The sequence below is a fragment of the Tupaia chinensis genome, unplaced genomic scaffold (assembly GCF_000334495.1).
Source record: "Tupaia chinensis unplaced genomic scaffold, TupChi_1.0 Scaffold000316_1, whole genome shotgun sequence".
Lineage (NCBI taxonomy): Eukaryota > Metazoa > Chordata > Mammalia > Scandentia > Tupaiidae > Tupaia > Tupaia belangeri.
The window spans coordinates 3,504,449-3,525,529 of NW_006159809.1; the positions used below are offsets into that span (position 1 = coordinate 3,504,449).

General features: G+C 43.1%; 1 protein-coding gene across 1 annotated transcript in view; it reads right to left on the reverse strand.

The window, feature by feature from the left end:
- SEMA4F (ssemaphorin 4F) overlaps window positions 1-21,081 on the reverse strand; it is a gene marked incomplete in the record, with an annotated part of 34,188 nt that overhangs the window by 7,558 nt on the left and 5,549 nt on the right. Inside the window, 10 exon segments of the mRNA XM_014588887.2 lie at window positions 1-191; window positions 328-475; window positions 674-852; window positions 1,487-1,638; window positions 1,735-1,854; window positions 12,287-12,380; window positions 17,281-17,379; window positions 17,605-17,664; window positions 18,300-18,451; window positions 20,863-21,074. Of these exon segments, the coding sequence (XP_014444373.1) occupies window positions 1-191; window positions 328-475; window positions 674-852; window positions 1,487-1,638; window positions 1,735-1,854; window positions 12,287-12,380; window positions 17,281-17,379; window positions 17,605-17,664; window positions 18,300-18,451; window positions 20,863-21,007 (1,340 nt within the window).

Sequence of the window (21,081 nt, forward strand, 5' to 3'; positions counted from 1 at the left end):
CCTGAGAGGCTGGTCACCCTGTGAGCCACGACTCTGAGGTAGGCTGTGTCAGTAGTGACGAGTAGGGGGTGGCCATCAGCTGGAAACACGGGCCTATCCATAAGTGGATGGTCCCGGATGAAGGTGAGCACTCGGTCAGGCAGGGAGAGAGACGAGCCAAACTGCTGGAGCTTCATGTTGTTGGTGATGCACTAGAGGAAACAGGGCTGGGTGACAAAGTCTCCAGGGGAACAAGGAATGTCAGTGACACTTACTGGGCTCTTGTCTTAATGGCAGTTCTTGAATTCAGGCCTGGGATGAAGATCTGCTCCAGCCCCCCCCCCTTACCTCTCCTGGTCTGGGCTGGGGCACATCATTGTCCATGACAGGCAGTCCTCTGTTGCAGTCATGTTTCAGCTCTCTGAAGGGGCCACGCAGCACTGCCCGAATGTCTTGTGGTTGGAAGGCACAGACAGCTGAGATGGCAGCCCCCTCCCTGGAAGAGTCAGACATTGGAGTCAGATATTTCGCATGAGCCTGGGGAAGCCCTGGTTAAATGAGATAACCCCAAGAAACGCCTGAGGCATCATGCAGCCAAGGGAAGGAGGGACAGTCCGCTCCCCTACGGGGAGAGACAGGGCCGACCCCACAGATCTCCCCTCCTGGATCTCTCCTCCACATCACAAGCCCTTACCACTGGGAGGAAAAGATGCCATAAAAGACAGGAGTTCCCAACCCCAGTTCAGGTCGAAGCACACCCACATCCTGCAGGACACTGGATGCCCGACCATGCTCAGGCCCGGGACACAATAGGTCAGCCTTCAAAAACGTCGTCCATCTCTGCTGGAGGGTCTTCCGGCCCCCAAGGTCTCCCTGGGTGACAAGCACATGGGAAGTTCTCCTCAGAAGACCAAGATTGGACAAGGAGTGTAGAGATGAATACAAGTTTCTTCCCTGACTTCAGGACATAGACAGATGGAGAGACAGATAGAAATGCAGGGACTAAGACACAAAGAGAGCGACTGTGGAGACAATGAGACACGGGGTGAAGGGAGATGACAAGGATGGTGACTAAGCCTGTCATGTATGTATAAAGCACTGTGCTGTGTTTTGCCTAAGTTACCTCGTTTAGTCCTCTGGACAACTCATACATGGGTGTGATTATCTTCATTTTACAGATGAGTTTCAAAGGTATCAAAGAACCACCCAGAGTCACAGCAGTAAGTAGTAGAGCAGGGACTTGAACCCTGGTCTATCTGCCACCAGTTTGTGCCTTAACCTCTATACTACTCCCTCTCCTGTGGATAATGTGATACAAGGGTGACTGTGGGGATCAAAGAGCCCAGAGGCCAGCCCCCATGATCCTCAAGCTCCCAAAAAAGAAATCAAAGCAAAGAAATAAAAAAGGAGACATTGGAGAAATGCAAAGACAGAGTCTGCAGAGGAAAAGCCAGAAGGACAGACAAAGTAGGAGACAACAGCCAGCCAGCCAGGATAGGGGTCTCACCGCACACACACGAGCCACCCGCGGAACCTTAATGCGCTCGTACGAGTCAAAGGCTCGGGAAGTCTCAGTAAAGAAGAAGTAGATCTCATCGTCTCCATCTTCATCCCCCCACTCGGCTGGGCTCAAGGCAACGGCTGCAACAAAGGCTGGGGCTGGGGAGACCGGTGGCCTCAGATCCCCAAAGACTCAGCCTGAGGTCACCCAGCCTCCAGTCTGTGCCCCAGAGGACCCCCTCCCCTTCTCCCCACCGTTAAGCCAGGATGGCAGGGTCTCTGTCCGAATCCAGTCCTCAGTACGACCCACAGCTCGGGAGATGATCGGCTCTGTCCCCAGGTAGTTTTTCACAGTGGCAGCATACAAGACACCCCCTGCAGGGCGACAAGGAGAAGACAGGCTGTCAGAGACCCACAGAGGAAAGGATGAGAAGTCGCAGGCAGAGCAGGGAATAAGGCAGGGCAGCGACACTCAGGGACTGTGTGCCCACTCAATGCCAGGCCTGCTAAGCATATCACAGTATCACCTCACTTAAAATAGCGCAGAAATAAACTGCTCCAGGAAAGTAGGGAAACCAGTGCTAGAAACCAGGCATGGGAAAGCTGTGCTCGAATGTCCATGTGTATGAAGGAAGAATAAAGACTTCCCCTTGGAAAGCAGATTGGTTTACTGTGCTTTGCTATTGTTTCGGTAGCCCTATAATATGCTAAATGTACTGTGACTCTCCAGGAGGGGCTTACGGAGTTAGTTATCTGATAAACCCATCAAGTTAAAAATATCATAAGTCAACCATGGTAAGTTGGAGAACATCATAGATATTTTCTGAACATCAATGGGTGCACATTGATCCGGAACAAGTCACAACTTGAGAGTATACTAGAATCACTTGGGGAACTGATTAAAATGTAGATCCCTAAGCTCAGCAAATCCTATTCAGTAAAGTTGTGGAGTGGCCCAAGAACCTGCATTTCAAATAATCAACCAGAATTATTCTGATGCAAGTGACTCAGGACCTCGCTTTAAGAAATGCCAGCTAGGGGATGAATGGAAGTTTCGCAGACACCCAGGAGAAGCAAGGGAGAACCAGGTCCTCCGTCTGGTACAGGGGAGGGAGAGAGGCACTCTAGGAAGGTGGGAATTGGAGAGAAAAATCTCAAGCACTGGGAAAGACAGGAGGTGCAGCTCTGTAGACTGAATGTGAGAGAACCACAGAGTAAACTGCCAAGGGCTCCAACAGGAGTAGGAAGAAAGTGAATCGGAGGGTAGTAGAAGGTCACAAGCACCTTACAAGGCTTGAGTATTGCGGCAGTCTTTGGAGAGCAGGATGGCGTGCCTTCACCACCTACCACAGACAAGGTACTGAGCCAGGTACTAAACACATTGCTGTCCCCAAGAACTCCCATTTGAATCAGGAGAATAAGGGGGGCCAGGAGGTGGCATAATGACTAAGGTGCTGCCATCCCACATGGTCAGCAGCGAATCAAGCCCTGGACCTGGTAGCTTGAAAAGTCACACCAGGCACGTGTGCATGAGTGCCCAAAACCCTGAGAGAAGAATGGAGGAGAAGGGATTGAGGTGCAGTCATGCCCAGGGTGATTTCTTGCTTTCTGTCTGTCTCTATCCAGTGAGAACACCTAAAAACAAAATAAGGCAAGACAAAACAAGGGAAGGTGAGCATGTAATCAGATACCAAGAGGTGTGGGCTAGGAGATATGTTAAGGGGGCTGGGGGCACACGAGAAGGATCCAGATACAACCACAGTGGGAGCAGCATGTCAGAGGTGACACCTGAGTCAGGTCTGAGGAATGAGAAGTGTACCAGCTACAAGAAAGACTTTTGGGAGGGAAGCAAGCAAGTGGTAAGAGAGGAGGCAAGCTCTGGCATGTGGGACACTGGTGATGGAAGCTCTGGAGGGGCAGAGGGGGCTTCAGGGCTGTGGGCAGGGCAAGTGAGCAGAGAGGACTTGGAGCTATGGAAATGAGCACCTACTTATGATGAGTCTGCTCTGCATGAGAGTAAAACTGCAGAGATTTTTTTTTTTTCAGGAGGAGAGTTGTTAACAATATAATGCAAATTGAAAGACTACTCACACAGTTCAGGTAAGAATAGAAGACCTGAAATAAAACATGAACATAGAGGAGAAAAGGGCTGGATTTGGGAGAAATCTCTGAGATAGAAGTCATTAACAAGATTCAAAAATCAGTTCAATATGAGATGTGAGAAAATGGAGTGAAATAATGCCTCTCAGGGCTTCTAGCTATAATAAGACTGATGACAGTAGAGGGTGATATTATTAACCAAGCCAGGACATGATAAGAGAAGATCCATATAGGAAGAGGTCGGAGAGGAAGTTAGCTCAGTTGTTGGGCATGCTGAGGTTGACGAGCCTTCAGGACACTGGTAAGAGATTCTAGAAGGCAATTAAAGAGAAGGATCTGGAAAACAGAACCAGATTCAGCAACTTGGAGGTCATCATACATCACCCTTAGGTCATGATATGAACATGAGAGCCAGGGAGAAAGGTAAAGTGAGGCCCTGGAGGACACCACCATTTAAGAGGAGAGGTGACCAACAGCAACTAGATCAAGTCAGAGAGGCTGGAGACACAAAAAGGCTGGTGTGCTGGAAGATAGAGCAGAGAAATCTTAGCGAGAACCGGAGGCTTTGCACACTGGAGGCAGCGATAGACAACAGGGCCACTTGGAGGGAAGCTCAGTTACCTAGGGGGTCACAGGTGCTCCAGAGAGGCTGCATGTCACAGGTACTAGAAAGATAACCAGCTCCAAAATAAACTCTACCAGGAGTTCCCACCCCTGGGCCATGGCCTGTTGCTCCCCCTCCAGCTCTGGCTGCAAGCAACGGGGAGATGGCAGGCAGGCTCTGTGTTTACAGCCACTCCCATCACTCATGTTGCCGCCTGGGCTCTGCCTCCTGTCAGGTCAGCGAGGGGTACTGAATTCTCATGGGAATGCAGTCCTATTGTCGTGTAATTGTCTCACTGTATATTGAAATGTAGTAGTGGTGGAAATGGGGTGTATGAGGCCAGTCCCTGGTGCGCCAGGAAGGTTGGGGACCACTGCTCTACATGGAGTAAAAAAAAAAAAAGAAAAGGAAAAAAATCAAGAGTCTCTGAGGGTAGCAATGGAGGGCCAGAAACCCCTATGTAAGGTGGGGAAAGGGGACTAGTCTATCATTTGAGATTATTAAATGAATCCAAGTGTTTTGGAGCCAGGAAGACTTGGGTTTCAACTCTGACTACTTATGGGTAGTATAAGCTTGGGCAAATTAACCTTCCCAGGCCTCGGGTTACTCAAATGTACAACGGACATAAATACCACCTTCCATTCAGAAATAACAAACACCAGAGCTAGGTCCTGGCCCATGGTAGGTACTCAACACAGGCTAGCTTAGTTATACTCCCTTAAGAAATCTCAAAAGGCCATAAGTTTGACTTGCTTCCAGAAGGTCGAGGGTAGAGCAGTTACAAAATGGCATACATCACCTTCCAGAGACTTTCAGGAGAGAAAAAACAAGTTTGGTCATGGGTCATGGCAGTAAATGGAGAAGCAAATAAGCCAACCTTCAATGTTTCCAAGGGGGAGAAAAAGTTGATACAGAAGTCAGAGTTGGATTGAAATTTTCCCTACGATAGAAACACAAAACTCTCCACAACCGAAACTCCAGCAGAAGCTGTGACATGGATACCCTGACAACAGAAGAAGATGTGGTAGAGGGGAGAGTTAAGAATATTTGGGTAGCATGATTTAGTACATAGAGTCAGAGAAAAACAATCATAAATATTCTGGAAACGGTGAAGGACTACAGATTACCATGCAAAGACCCAGCAGTGGATGGAGGTAAAAGCCCTGAAACTCTAAGGGATTATGGGTGTAGGCAGCAACAGTGGAACCCAGAAATGCTGAAGAGAGCAGTCACTCAGGGTGGAAGACAGAGGGTCACCGACACTCAGGGACAAAGGACTCAGACACTGGGAAGAAGTGCCAGGGCTCTAGGCACTCTGGGAGTACCCAGGGGCTTGCAACACCCATCTTAACACGCAGGCACACCAGAGAAGGAACAGCAGCCACGGTAGTCACGAGGACCGAGTCCACAACAGGATGCGGTTCTCCATGTCCACATGTCCTAGGTTCTCCAGGGTCTCAATCCCATGTATGCTGTTGCACTGTTCAGATCATTTGCTGTTGGCAAAAGATGATGAGCAAAAGAGAGCTATGCCCACAGTGTTGAGTTCAGTGAAAGAGCTGGTTAGAAAAAGATGTAAATTAATAAGTAAATAAATAAATAAATAAATAAATAAGCAACTGGGATAATTCAGCCCTATTGTCCTATTTTTATTTAAATATGTGTATATGTCTGCTGGCATTGAAGAGATAGTAGGAGGAGCTACAATTCTACAATGTTAACTACATGTGTTGCTGACTAATGGAATTACAAGTGATATTCTTCATACTCTTTATACCCACTGAATGTTTTCTATAGTTAGCACCTTTTACTTGTATAACCCAAAATTAAAATATTTTGACTTACCCCAAAAAATTAGGAATCACAGTCAAAGAAAAATCACAATTGTGTGTGAAAATAGGTCTCTGCTTGCCTAGAGAGAAAGCCTGTGGACCCAGGTCTTCCACATATGTTAGCCCCCCAAAACTGACAAGCTAGGATTGGCAGTATTTCACTATATCCTGAAGGTTTTTAATTTCCATTCTGGTGTTAAGATGCCCAGTTTTAAAGGAAATGTACAGTAGGAATTATCTATTCGTTCATTTTAAAAAGAGGATTATAAATATGTTCTGGCCTTTTCATCTACTCTCTTTTTTTCTTGTGGTCAGATGCTTTTCAGGATAGATGCTCCTACGCTAATACTGTCCATGTCCTTATCTAAGGATTGGGCCAGACTGATATCTTTTTAAATTTTTTTAAAGACTATTTTTGGTTTTTTGTTTGTTTTGTTTTGTTTTGTTTTGTTTTACCATGGGGTACAAGTGCTTGCCAAAATCTACGATTAAGATCTAACAGATATTGGAGATTCAGTGTTTACCTTTCCTTCTACTGGTCATGTGGGATTGTCTATAACTACTGTTCCAGTGTGTGAGTGCTGGTCTTAGGGCAGACACACATGATTTAAGACATAGGCTTGCCCCTAAATTCTGGAAACATCCAATGCATCTAGGCATTTGCAGTGCTACTTGGCAGATGCATTAATCACAAGATACAATGAGACTGAAAGCAGCTGCTAAAGACAAAAAACAAGTTCCGAAAAAAGGGGGGAAAGTTTCTGCTCTTTTTGACAAAAGCCCTATTTATTAATGGCTATGAGACAGGGGACTAAAGATGCCTGACTGCTATCTCCAGCTTGGCACCTGGAGATTAACGGCACTATGCACTAGAGGAGAAAGCACTGGTGGAAAAGCAGGTTTGGGGAAAGCAGTAAAGATGATGAAATCAGTTTGGGGCATGATGATCCTGAGATTCCTCAGGACATCGAAGTGGAGATGTCTGGAGGGCAGCTGGCTATGTGGTCTGTACCTCCAGATAATTTCTGAAAGGCAGATACAGATTTGGGTGGCACAAGAATGGGGTGAAACAGAAGCCATGGGCCTAGTTGAGATATCTCTACATAGATTTAGAAGAGGCTCTTGGGTAGAAGCCAAAAGAATTCCAACATTTTTTTTAATGAGCAGAAAACAAAGAGCCTACTAAGAACAGTAAAAAGAAGTCACCAGTGTACTTAAGCTAATGTGAACATTATTGCTAAAAATATTCACATTTCCCTAAATTTCAATAGTGCAAATAAAGACACTGAGATCATTTTGTTTATTTTATCTACATATTTAAAAACAGGATTTCTGAGGCTTTTTCCAAAATAAATACAAGTACCAATAAACACATGAAAAGTTGCTCAACCTCACAGAAATAGAAATGCAATAAAAATACACATTACATTGGACTTAGGTGGACATCACTGTTTGTTATGTTCATTAACTATATTTCTTGGAGTTGACAGGGTGCATAGAAGCAGGTCCTCTCAACACTGTTGGTGAGACTAACTGGAAAAGTTTATTCAAATCCATTAAGCACCAACAAAATCTTTACACCCTTCAACCCAGCAATTCCACTTCTTAGATTGACTCATACGCAATCAGAGTCATGTAAAAGATTTACATAAAAACTTACATAAAACAATTTCTGCTGTAGCATTATTTATAAAAGCGATAATGTATTTTAAAACTTGAATGTATACATATATGGAAATAATTAAGTTGTGCTATGGCCATATGATGCAAGAATACAAAATTATTTTAAAAAACATGTTCTGAATAATTAAATCATTTCTATGACGAAAAAATGCTCAGCATATATTACTAAATTAAATACATATGATAATTCCAATTTATTATAAATACATGTATATACACAGACACAGTAGAAGAAAATACTCAAAATACTCCAGCATAATAATAGTGACTACCTGGTGATTACAAATAAACTTCCACTTCCTCTTTTATACATTTCTATATTTTCTCAATTTTCTACAATGCACATTGTAATTTTTTTAGAATTATTTATTTAATTTCATTTATTATTACTATTTTTTAATTTGCTATAGGGCACGTGTACTTGCCAGAGAGAGACAGGGAGACAGATTGAGAGGGAAAGTGAGAAAGCAAGATGCCAGATTTGGGACAGGAACCACGGTCGGCCACGTGAGAGTACAGAACCTTAACAACCATGCCACCTGCTGGCCCCAGCATACTGTAATTTTTATAATTTGAAATAAAGAAATACTCCAGCTATTATATTCTAATGATTTTTTCAGTACTAAAATATCCTTTTTGATTTCAAAATACCTCTATTATCTTAAGGATGTCTTTGTAGATCCAAAATGGGGATTCTGGCTCTAGTTCTTACATAATGTTGCCACTATTTTCTATATTGCTATTTTTAAAAGAGAAGGGCAGCACAGCATAATGGATCCATATTGTAAGCCAACGTGATTACTGGTACTTATGTCAGACCAAGAAAAAATGTTAAATTACACCCTTGCAAAGTAAGAAATGCAGAGAAAATTCATAATATTGGTATTGACTGTGCTTTGAATTTGACACAACTAGAGAACAGAGGCTCTTTGTTTCCTGAAGCTAGCCACTCTAAACCATTAGGAAGTTAATTCTGATCTTTCCCATCAGTTATCAGTTGAAAGGTAACCCTAAATTTCATTATCTAAAAAAGAAAAAACTTGAGACCTTTTTGAAAATGTTCTTCCTACCTTGACATAAAATGATTTTATTTATAAATTTCTTAAACAATATCCTAATATAAATTCACTTGCTGACTGAATGAAGGGAAATTACTCACAGAGGGTAGCATATGTTTAAAGATTATTGCTTGAAACACAGAAAGTATGTTAAATGATTATCTTGGGATGTTGCAATTGAGAAGTCATTCTGGTTAATTAAACAATTTTGTAGGGCCAGCCCAGTGACCTAATGGGAACTAGACCCCACATGGCAGACACCTTTGGAGTCCCAGTCAGGATGGCTTGAAAACCACACTAGGCACACGTGTGTGTGCTCCAAATCCCAGGATGGAGAAATGGCAGAGAGGAGACTGCAGTGCAACCACACCTCATAGGGAGGTACTTCCTCTCCCTTTCTTTCTCTGTCTCTCCCTGGTGAGTACATGTGCCCTCTAGCAAGTTTCTTTTAATTTTGTACAATCAACAGACATTCACAACCACTAAAACTCAAAAATCTTTCTTACTGAACCCAGTGAGTGGCTCAGGGTTTTGCCAAAGATGTTTCTAAAAAGCCATGAAAAATAAACTATTGACTAAACTGTTCATTCATACATGTCTGTGTATAAAAAAGAATTTCTGCTAAATAACTGTCTTATCAATTTTAACAATAATAATAATTATGATATTCAAAGATTATATTTACTCAATTATACTGTACACAAATTTTCAAAAAGACTTGTTATTTTATTATTTTTCAGAAAAGGTAAGCCCTGAGCCATTATGAATAAAGAGTGATTTAATCTGCACAGTTGTTAAGACATATCCTAAAAATAAAGTCATGCATAAGAAAAGAGCTTGAGGAACCAGCAGTTGGAGTAATGGCTAGGTCGTTGGACTCTCATGTAGTCAACTGTGGTTCGATTCCTGGACCTGGTGGCTTAAACTCACACCAGGCACATGTGTGTGCGTGCCCAAGACCCCAAGAGGAGAATGGAGGAGAAGGGATTGTGGCATGGCCATCCCCCGGGGGGTTGATTTCTCACTTTCTGTCTCTCTGTCTCTCTCTGTCTTTCTGGCGAGGGCACGCACCCTACAGCAAAAACCTCTCCAAAAAAAAAAAAAGAAAGAAAGAAAAAGAGTTAGATTGTGTATCCTGATTTTTTCTACATAAAATATTGTCCAAAAGCACAGATAAAAGTCAATTTTTTATAAGAAAGGTGGCAGCAAAAGTCAGTGAAGAGTATGATAAAATGATGATGAATTAGCCAGCTAGGAAAAATTAATTTAGACTCTTATCTCACACCACTCACCAAAGTAAGCTCCTAATATATCAAAGAGTTAATTATTTGGGAAAAATAAATGTTTAAGAAAAAAAATTTATTTGCTCTCTAAATGAAGAAGGATTCATTCTGTAAAAAATACAACCACAAATATAAATTGGAACATTAATATCCCACCCATTAATCATCCCAAGAATTTGGGCAAACAGGACCAGCAATTGGCGTAATGGCTATGTCACTGGACTCCCATGTAATCGACCGCTATTCAAGTCCCAGACTTTGTGGCTTAAACTCACACCAGGCGCATGTGTGTGCATGCCAAAGATCCCGAGAAGAGAATGGAGGAGAAGGAATTGTGGCATGGCCATCCTCCCTGGGGGATGATTTCTCGCTTTCTGTCTCTCTCTCTCTGTCTTTCTGGAGAGCGCATGCACCCTATAGCAAAAACCCTCTCAAAGAAAAAAAAAAAAAAAGAATTTGGGCAAAGGATTTACCACAGAAGAAACAAACAAACAAAAATAATAAAACATAAAAAATATTCAACTTCACTAATATTCAAAGAAATTCAAATTAAAACAAGGTATAATTTTTAGTCTCAAATGAATGAAATTTTTTCAACGGCAGCCATACATTTCACTGAAAATTAAGTGAGAAAAAAAAACCCTCATACATCACTGGTTTAGGGTGTGAACTGGCACATCCTTTCTAAAAACTCAATTAGCAACAGATAATTAGCCATAAAATGTTCACACCCTTTGATACAGTAATCCATTTCTAGGAATCTTCAGAAGATGGTCAAAATGAAAGCAAAAATTTATACCCAAAAACATTCATTACACCAATGTGGATAATGGCATCATCTTTGAGGTAAAGTAAATGAAATAAATTTATATAAATGATTTGAAATTGTTTAACTAAATCGATATGCCTGTAGAATGACTAACATGATGTCATTACAAACTGTCTTTAGAAGGAATATTTTAACTATATAGGCAGGCCTATGAATAAAGTTACATAACAAAATTTTAAATTATATCCATGTAGTGTGACATTCAAAAGTTTTATAATACACAAGTGCTCATAAAACATTTCTATTACCCTGCTTGTCTTACACTATCATGAGAAAATAGCTGGCTCTTCACTGAATTTGGGAGGTGTCTATGGGATAGTCTGACCTAAAATACAGATTGTATGGTATGAAAACAATTCACTCTGTGACTGCTAAAGAATTACGACATTCTCCAGAAGAGATTGAGGCATGATCTGTGATAGAACCATTGTAAATAGCTTCTTTGAAGGAAGTAACAGAAGTGATTTATTTCTTAGTCATTACTAATCCCCTGGCAATAGGGACTGACTAGCAAAATGTATGTGTATGAGTGCAGACAGAAGTCTACACACACTAAAAGGTAAGAAGGAAATATACTAAAATACTAGCCGTGGTTTCCTAAGCAATGATATTCTAGAACTGAACTAATATAGTAGCCACTAGAAACATGGGCTATTTATATTAAATACAATTTTTTCTTTTTTTTTAGAGAGAGGTTTTTGCTATAGGGTGCGTGTGCTCGCCAGACAAACAGAGAGAGACAGAAAGCGAGAAATCACCCTCCAGAGGGGATGGCCACACCACAATCCCTTCTCCTCTATTCTCCTCTCGGGATCTTAGGCACGCACGCACACGCGCCCGGCGTGAGTTTTAAGCCACCAGGTCTGGGACGCGAACCACAGTTGACTATGTGGGAGTCCAGCGACATAGCCATTACGCTAACTGCTGGTTCCCAAATACAATTTTTAATTCCTTCCTGGTCACGCTAGTCACGTTTCAAAGTCTAAACAGCCACAATAGCTAGTAGCCACCATATTAGACAGTGCAGATCTAAAGTATTTCCATTAACACATAAGATTCTACAGAAAAGTGCTGGTCTAGAAGATTATTTTCTTTATACTTTATCCAAACTTATTATAATGTACATTGCAGTAGATTCCTCTAATAAACAGAAAAAATAAACACTACTAGAAAAGAAAAAGAAACACTCACACTGGGCATGCAAAGGGCACATTCTCTAGAAAGCTCTAAGGAAATAATACCCTGGGGTGGGGAAACAGAGAGTCACAGGCACCCAGGGCAGAACAGGGAAAGCTAAAAAGAGACATGGGAATCATAAACATTTTGAAAAAAGAACGGACACAGAAATTCCAACAGCAGGGGTGGGGAAGGAAGCAATTAGAGCAAGAAGTCACAGGTTCTTGTCTCCCCCCACTCACCAGCCATTACAGCTGCTGACCGCTGAGCTGGCTCAAAAGGACATTTCCCTCGGCCACTCTCAAGTCTTTCAACCTGCTGGAAACTGGACACATCCTACAGACCAGAAGGGGGCAATTGGTTTAGGAGTCATGAGGAAGGTTCATGGTGAGAATTACAAAGATGGTCAGGTGACGGAAAAGGTCAATTCCCATTCATCTCCTGCTTCCCCCACTACCATCCCCATATTCCCAGTCAGCTTTTCCTGACCACCACCCCCCACCCATTCTTGCTTTTCCCATTTCTGCTACCCCCTTTTTTTTTTTCAGTGTATTTCACTTTCCTAAATTCCCCTAGTACCAAATACCTGCATTCCCCAATGAAGGAATATATCGCATGGCCCTAGAAGACACTTGAAAGGGTGACAGTAAGTCTTTTATCTGAAACGCAGCTGAGCATTTGCAATTGGTTGAAGAATGTGCCATAGAAGGAGAACCAGGAAAGAAAGCAGATATTGTGAGGCTGAAGCCCTTAATAAGGGTAAAGAAAAGTACAGAGAAGACCATCTGAAGCCCTGGGGTCTAGAGAGAGAAGGTCCACCCTCTCCTACTCAAACCCTGAGGAGGAAACACAGGGCCAGAGTCAGACTCCAAAGTGGAGAAGGGAATCTGAAAAGTCAGTGAAGAATGATCTGAGGCTCAGGTCTGAATTTGAGGGTTTGGTAGATGAGTGCCTTCCTCATTCCAGGACTCCAGAGAAGCTATTCTGGGCAGGAGGTGAGAGGTATGAGTTCCACCAGAGCTAGCCAAAAGTTACCTTTGTCCAGCATCCAGTGCTAAAAGAGCTTTAAAATAACAGCGTAACAATGAAAATAAAGGATGACTTTGACCTAGGGCTGAGAGGAACAGTAACTGGCTGCTTGGAATCAAAGTAACCTGGCCAGGCATAGTTATCTCTATTATTACTTTGATGGTAATTGCAGTAGCTACATAGATATATCGTTTATCCCCTAAGTATAAATATATTACTAGCCCATTTTAACTGCTCTTCTCTTCGGCAAACAAGGTTTTCACCTGTTGAGAGAATTTCAAAGAAGACCTGTTAAGATCAGATGTGGTCTGAGCCCCCCCCAAAAGGGAATACAGAGTCAAGAGAGTCTACTGGAATGGAAGACCCCACAGAGACATAAGAGCATTGCCAGTGTGGCAGCAGGAGAAAGGTGGCAGTTCAGAGAGATCACCAAAATTTGTGGGCACTCTAGAGATGAGGTTCATACCTGTGGTTGGTTCCCTTTTTACCTCTCACCCAAAGGAACTATGGTGGTCATCTCCTCCACTATCTAGCCCCACCCCAAATTAACCTTTCAAAATATCAGTAACTGACTTAATAAATTTTTGAACAAGAAAATAACAAAATAGCCCAAAATTGTCTGGAGAATAAACACTTTAGACCAAGCTACTTATGTTTTCCTTCTCAAAAAGATCTTTGTTTTATCCAAACAAGATCACCTGTCATTTCTGGAAACAGAAATTATGTGTTCTCAACTCTATGCCTAAAACTATTCCCTTACATTTCATCAAAGACTAAAACGATGAACCTTTTCTCAGTCTTCATTCTCTTTCATCTTTATGCATCACTTGATATTTCTGATTTACTCCCTTCCCTGACTATCTATTTTATTCTTTCACTGTCTTGAAACTCTACCTTTTTGGTGTCCCTTCTGTTATTTCTCTATAACCTTCTACTTTCCAGCCTTAGTCCTTTTCACATTTTCTTTTAAGGTCTCATTTGTTCTTACATTTCCAGTCACATTCTGAGCCTGATGTCTTCCGATTCTAGTCCATGTTTTTGTTTGACTGGTGCACTTACTCACAGAGATCGCCTATCAGCCCCTTAAAACTCAACATCTCAGAAGTCCTCTTCCAGTTTCCCCCAATGACATCATCATATCATCCAGGTTTCTAGCCTTTGAGAAAATGAGCTGCCAATTAACTAGACAGCTTATAGTTCCCATGTGATCAAATGACATTTAACTGGAGTCTGAAAGGGCAAAACCACTACACTACATTGTCTATCTGAATGTTGAGATTCTTCATTGTATTATCATTGTGTTAGTCAGCACAGTCTCTCAAAATCAGTTGTGGTGAAGGCAAGTCTTTCAAGCTCAAAGTGAGGGCTAGGTAGGAAGGATCTCACTGAACTGTGGGGGTGAAATCAGCCCTTTGGCCTACACCAAAAAAGGTACAAGGCATATACAAGGTCTCCCCAGGTAGTTAAAGGAATAAAGAAAGAAGAAAATGATAGTTCCTGTTACATGAAACATGTCAAATGCCACAAGAAACTGAAGCCAAATAAGGTCTTCTGGGCTATGGGCTAGAGCAGAGGGACAAGGAGTAGAGCAGAGCCAGAAAAAACTAAGTTTAAATTTTGGCTCTGCCTATGCTCGATATATATTCAGCCTTCTGTACTGTGGGATCCTTATCCACAGATTTAACCAACTGCAGATGCAGCCAGGCCACACCTAATGTTATGAAATGGGGGAAGAGGTGGCTCCCCAAGAAAGACGCTAAAGAATTTATCTATATATTTTCTCTCTTCTTAATTCTAACGGTAAGAAATCCAAAGATAATTTAAAACATAAGGGAGTATGTTAGGATTTGTGCAAACCTACTCCTTAAATAAAGAATTTACACATCCTTGAATTTTGCTATCCATAGAGCATCCTGGAACCAAAACCCCACAGATACTGAGAAATGTCTACATAATCTTAGACATGGTATTTAATTTCTCTGAACTTTAGTTTCCTTGCTTGTAAAATAGAAATAATGCCTAAATATGATGATGTGGTAGTAAAAATCAAACTTAATAATGAACATGAAATACCTAGTACCAAGCCTACAACAGAGTAGATATTAAATTGAATGGCTGTCTGTTATTTTTTGTAATTGTTAGAAGTCTAACATATCTATTAACTTCTGGAGTTCCTTCAACAAAACAAATTAAAAATATTTTCCTCAGTTGCCCAATGAGCTGAAGAACAGCACTCCAAATTGCATATCCAGCGCTTGTACTTCTTTTTTGTGAGAGCCTTCATTTCTCCACAGTCAACTCTGAGCAAGATGTTGTGTCCAGATCAAAGCTCACAGATAATAATTGCACATAATATCAAAGTCATCAGTCTAAGACTTGAGAGGCCTGGCACTAAGAATAAGGCATGAACTTGGTCAAGCAAACTGGGATTGCCAGGTAGCAGGAAATATAGCACAAGAGAACCTTAAAACATTCTATAGAGCAGTCTCAGATGTGACTTGAAGAATTAAAAGAAAGGACCTTCTGGGAGTATGCCCTATATTCTCTTACAAACAAGACTTGACCAAAAAATGGTACCTCATATCATGAGCCCACAAGATAGGAAGGTTCAGAGAAAGAGCTGAACTCTTGAAATAACAGGAAACAATAAAGGCTTTGCTCTTTGCTGCTGATAGTCCTCAAAAATGGACAGAGGTTCAAGTTCCATCAATTCTAACAAGTATGTCCCTAACATTTCCTACCCAGATTCTTTATTTCACAACCATTAGAGTCCACCTTAGAGAACCAAGGAAAAATAGAAGGCCCTGGGAGATTAATTTGGAACAATTGCATTGTCTATGAGCCTTGGCTCTTGTATTCAGAACAATAGGAACCCCAAGCCTGTGCACACTGAAAAACGACAAAATAGAGATGGCATTCTACCTGTGAACTTTGTGAGGAGTGACCCTCAACATCTGGGTCACTGATAAGAAAGTAGATCCTCGACATTAGTTGATGGGATGTAAAGTTCAACACCATCCTGAACTGGGAAACCTTTCCAGGGTAAGGGAACTATCCCAACTTTGGTAGGAAGCCTATTTCCTGCATTATGGAAATAACATAAGTACAACTAATCCCAAGCATAGCCCAGAAGGACTCATTGGAGCAATCAAGCATATATAAGTGTAGCATCCTAAGCTAGAAATATGAAGACAATCTATAACAAAGAGGGGTTTGGAGGTACACATTGATTAAATCCAGGTGGCAAGAATTACTGGAGGTTGCAGAATAGTTAAGTCAAGATCTACAATTAAAGATTAGGGACAAGAAAGGGAGTTGGTGCACCCCCTCTGTTGTTCTACAGAGCAGAAAGGGAAGGCACTGGAAATAAAGATGTGAGGCTTTCAACTCACCCTAGAACTTTCTCACAAATGTGTGTGACAACAGGATTAGCGCTGACTACTGTGTAACATGGGAAACACTGAGAGTTTAAAAACTGTCACTTCTTTTAGGGACTTGTGTGGCCATGATTAGCATAGATGTGATTAAGGGTATACATGTCCCAAGCCCGCTTTTTTTTGAGGGTAGTAATGCCTAGGCCTTTAGCAGCAATAAACAGGATCTAGAAGAAAACATGGTTGACAGAGTGCCCACCCTGAAGGCAAGGTCCAGAGCATGGAGCCAGCAAGTATTACATTAGTAAGCAGTGGCATCAGAAGCCGTGAGAGCAGAGTCAGTCACAGCCCACATGGCAGGAGATTGGCAGTGGAGGTAGGGGTAGGTGGTGAGAGACATGCTATGTGAGGAACATACAGGCATGGGCTGCACTGATTAAGAAATGGACTCAAACTGCCTAGACAAAGCAAACACAGGGTGAGGAAAACATAAGTTACTGGTTTCTGAAGTCTCTCCTGGATTTTTCCTCTCTCCAGCCCAAGCAGCATCCCTAACTTCCTTTACAACCCCAATATATCTCTTTCTTTTTCATATGCCTCACCCTCAACAGACAACCTCCCTCTCCTCCCTCTCCCTCCCCTTTCAACCCTCCCTCAGTAGCAGACAAAGGTTCCACCTTATGAGGACAACCCTACCCCCAATGCTTATCATGCACAGTGATTACCCCCATCTCGGTCACTCACAGAAAACCTTTCCCATCCACCCTCCCACCACCCCAAGTAACTCACACTGGTGCAGGCTCCCTCTCCCTTTCCTCCCACCCGTCACTCACAATAACCCCGCACTTCGGGTCAAAAGCGAAGGTGCCACAGGTGAGGAGGTAAGAGGCATTGGCAATGGCGAGAATCTGGACAAAATTGTGACATTCGTCCTGGGGGTCAGAGATGGTTAAAGAGAATCAGAAGCAGCATGTACAAGGAAGAATAAGTGTCAGGAGGTTAGATGCAGCTCTGGAACTGGAGTTAATGGGTGATGGCATGATGTTAGGGTCCTTGCCTGGGCCTATTGGGATAGGAGCACCACAGGGGACTGTCAGAGTCAGGGTTGGGCCATGGTCCCAAATGACACTCACAACAGGGCCCAGATTTACACCTACCTCTTTCTTGCCTTTCTTCCTACAGTTCTGTCTGTGAGCCTCCGGAACCATCCAGTCAATCTGAGAAAGGAAAAGTGACCATTTCCCCCAGATTTCCCCCAAACTCCCACAAAGTCAAGGAAAATGAGACAGTTCCACAACCTCCATCAATTTGGGAACTTCAGAGATCCCATTCATTTTCAAACTGGAGGTCCTCACCCATTGATGAATAATGGAATCAACTATGAAATCATGATCAACGTTATTTTTAATGAAATAGAATATATCGGAATATATCCCATACAGGAAAAATAGAAATATTTTTAAGAAATGTTTCTTTCAGTACACACTGTGTACCAGGTCACAACAGACAGTATAATTCTTACTAATGGGTAGTCAAAAAAATAGGATAACTGTTTCCCAGGAGCACTGTAATTCTAACACTCCCTTTCCCCACTCTCACCTGAAATCTGGCCACTGTGACCTACTCCCCATCATCATGAACCTCCCTCATAGCCTCTCCAGTCACCATGACCCCCCTACCACCTGCAGCTGAGACACTGAAGTGGACAATCTCCTGTTCATTTCTTCCAACTCCCCAACACCACCATCACTGCTGTTACATCATTATTAAATACCTCCCCCCAACAACCCATAACACCATGATCTGAGCACATGCTATGGAGTCTGGGGCTCTCCCCACTCTCATCTCTCACCCTGCGAGGTCTTTCCCCTGAGAAGGGCAGGGATAAAGCGAAGATGGCGTCCCGGGCGCCAACATAAAGTGTGTGGGAAGCAGGATCCACAAGGAGAACAGAGTAATTGTATGCCTGAGGAGCAGCAAACCGGGTGAGATAGGAGTCAGCCTCTGGCAGGAAGAGAGGGGGGAAAGGGGAGAATGATATCAGCCATGACTTCATAAGGGTTGGGTCTACAAGGTCAAAGCCAAAGGGGCCAATTTTTGTTTTCTTCCAAGTACCATTTATCTAGCAGCCACTGGAGAAAAAAAAACAGAGCCTTAGCAGGCCAACCATCTACACTTCCCAAGAGAGAGATAACTGATAAGGCCAGAATATTTAGCATACAATCTAGTCAGCTATGCTTTTTCTATAAAAAGAGAACACTTTATCAAAATAACTACATAAATACTAAGTTTATCATTTCTATTCATAGCAATGTGGTACATAATTTTAAAATATATATAGAAGATACAAGTGTGGTCTTGTAAAAAGTTCATGGAAAATAAACATGGAAAAACTATGCATGTATTTTCATTTTTTTGTACCATAATAATCTCATGCTTTCATTCCATTTTTCATTTCCATTTTTTTGAAGTCCCCTCTTGCTTTACTAAATTTCCTTTTTTGAAAAAAAAAATCATTACCTAATAGTAACTGCTTTTTACTTAGAAGGAAATGTTTCACTCTTTTCAGCAACACACTAGGAGACTATTTCTTCATCCTCCCATCACTGCCCTTGACCTAGCCTCCCCTTTCCCTTTCTCTGATTCTGCCCAAAGAGATAGAGAGTATAGTGGGAAAGAGGATATATTCTGGAAATGTAACAGGCTGAGTTTAAGTGTGGCTCTCCCACTTACCAACTTTATGATCTTGAATAAGTTATTTGCCTCCTCTGAGCATCACTTTCCTATCTGTAAACACCTATCCAGGTTGTTGAAATAATATATGGAAGCACCTGGTATCTGCTACATGTTTTACAAATGGCTTCTTTTCTTCCTTAAGCATGTGTTCCATTTTTACTAAAACTAAATCTTCTATCAACATTCAAAACTCTCACCTATTTAAAGATCAGAACAGGAATAAGTTGACATAAATCTACCTTCTTAACGCAACTTCTTACTATGGGGACCCTGCCCCTGCAGTGATACAGCTTTGCTCTCCCTGCTTCATGTGCTCAGGTACCCTCAACGTGGCAATATGGCCAACAGTCCATTCATTCCCAGATGTGCTAATGTGAGCCTCACCCACCCCATCCTCTCACCCCCATATTCATGTCCCTGCTCTAGTGGGCCTACTCTCTAATGCTTAGTATAAGCTCTGGATCACATATCCTCCCTTAAGGTCCAAACTCTGCTTCACCTTACCATCTAGACTTCCCTGAATCCCTGAACATCAACTCAACCTGGCAACCTTAACTTACTTTGTGGCTACTGTTCCAGCATGAACTGAAACCCCAGGCTCTGACCACAACTTTGCCTTCAGAATTCACAGCATCCTTGTATGTCCCTGGTCTGAATTTAGCCTGGTAACTATTACCCAGTTTTGAGTTTCTGCCAACGGATTATACTCATGGCTTCATCGGTACTCTTGGCTTCACTAGTTCTGCCTGCCCAAGGAGCTAATACTCAATGCTCATTGAGAAAACAAGGCCCACCACCATGCCCATGCCTAACTCAGTAGTCTCTAACATGTGACTCACTCTAAGGACAACTTTTAACCTAATAGCACTGCATTCCCTAGCTTCTTCAGGTCTCTTCAAAGGACGGCGTCTCCCTCCCCTTTTCTTCTGAAGGCTTTAGAAATTATTTAAGCAGAACTTTAAATCAGCTCACTATAGGATTTACCAACACTGAATGTACGGAATGGGCAGAAGGCACAGCAAATGATGAGGAACTTACTTAAGTTGGGGGTGGGGGGTTTAAGGTAGGAGGGAGCTAGTGTCAGGATTGTGAGGGGACTGGGAAGTGGGCAGGAAGAGCAGGACTGTGAGCAAGGCAAGAGGTTTGGATGGCAGAGAGAGCAGGGATTGATGGCGGACGAGAACCGATGAGAGGGAAATGAATTTTTTTGAAATGGAATGCTAAACTGGCGATAAGGGTGTGTGGCTGAAATAGAACAAAAGACCCATGGATTTGAGAGCAGAAAGTGAATCAAGTGGAGCCATGGACACAGGTGTATGTGTAGGGGAACAGGGGGACAGGGAGAGGGAACTTCGAAATGGTCCACTTCAGGCAACCCTCATCGCCTCCCTGGGCCTCAGTGTGTGGACAGCGAGGCTCTGAACTCTCCTGCGGTTCTGGAACTAAGGGACCGCTGGAGCAGTCTGGGCGTGCCGTGGCAGCCAAGGAGCGAGGCCGGGGCTGGAGATGTGAAGCAGCACAGCGTCGGGGTCTCCCCGCGGCCCCCGGAGGGATCTGAAGCAAGCTGAAGGGCCCTGGTCGATGCCATCCGATGCCACCCGGGTTAGGAAAGGTGAGTGTGAGCACCTGCGGGCGGGGCCTGGGCGCGGTGCAAAGGGCTGAGGGCGAGGGCGCCATACCGGAGATGCGAAGCGAGGTCCTGGGCACCGAGCGGGGTACGCGGCTGGACACCGGGCCGCTCAGCACCACGAGCAGCAGCAGCGGGAAGGGCGAGGCCAGAGGCGGCCCAGGACCCGGGCGGGGCGGCGTAGCACAGGCCGTCATCTCTCGTTCGGCCTGGCGTTTGAGGGGGGCGCGCCGTGCTGCCTCCGCTCAGAGCCAAGCCGCGGGGCTCGGCC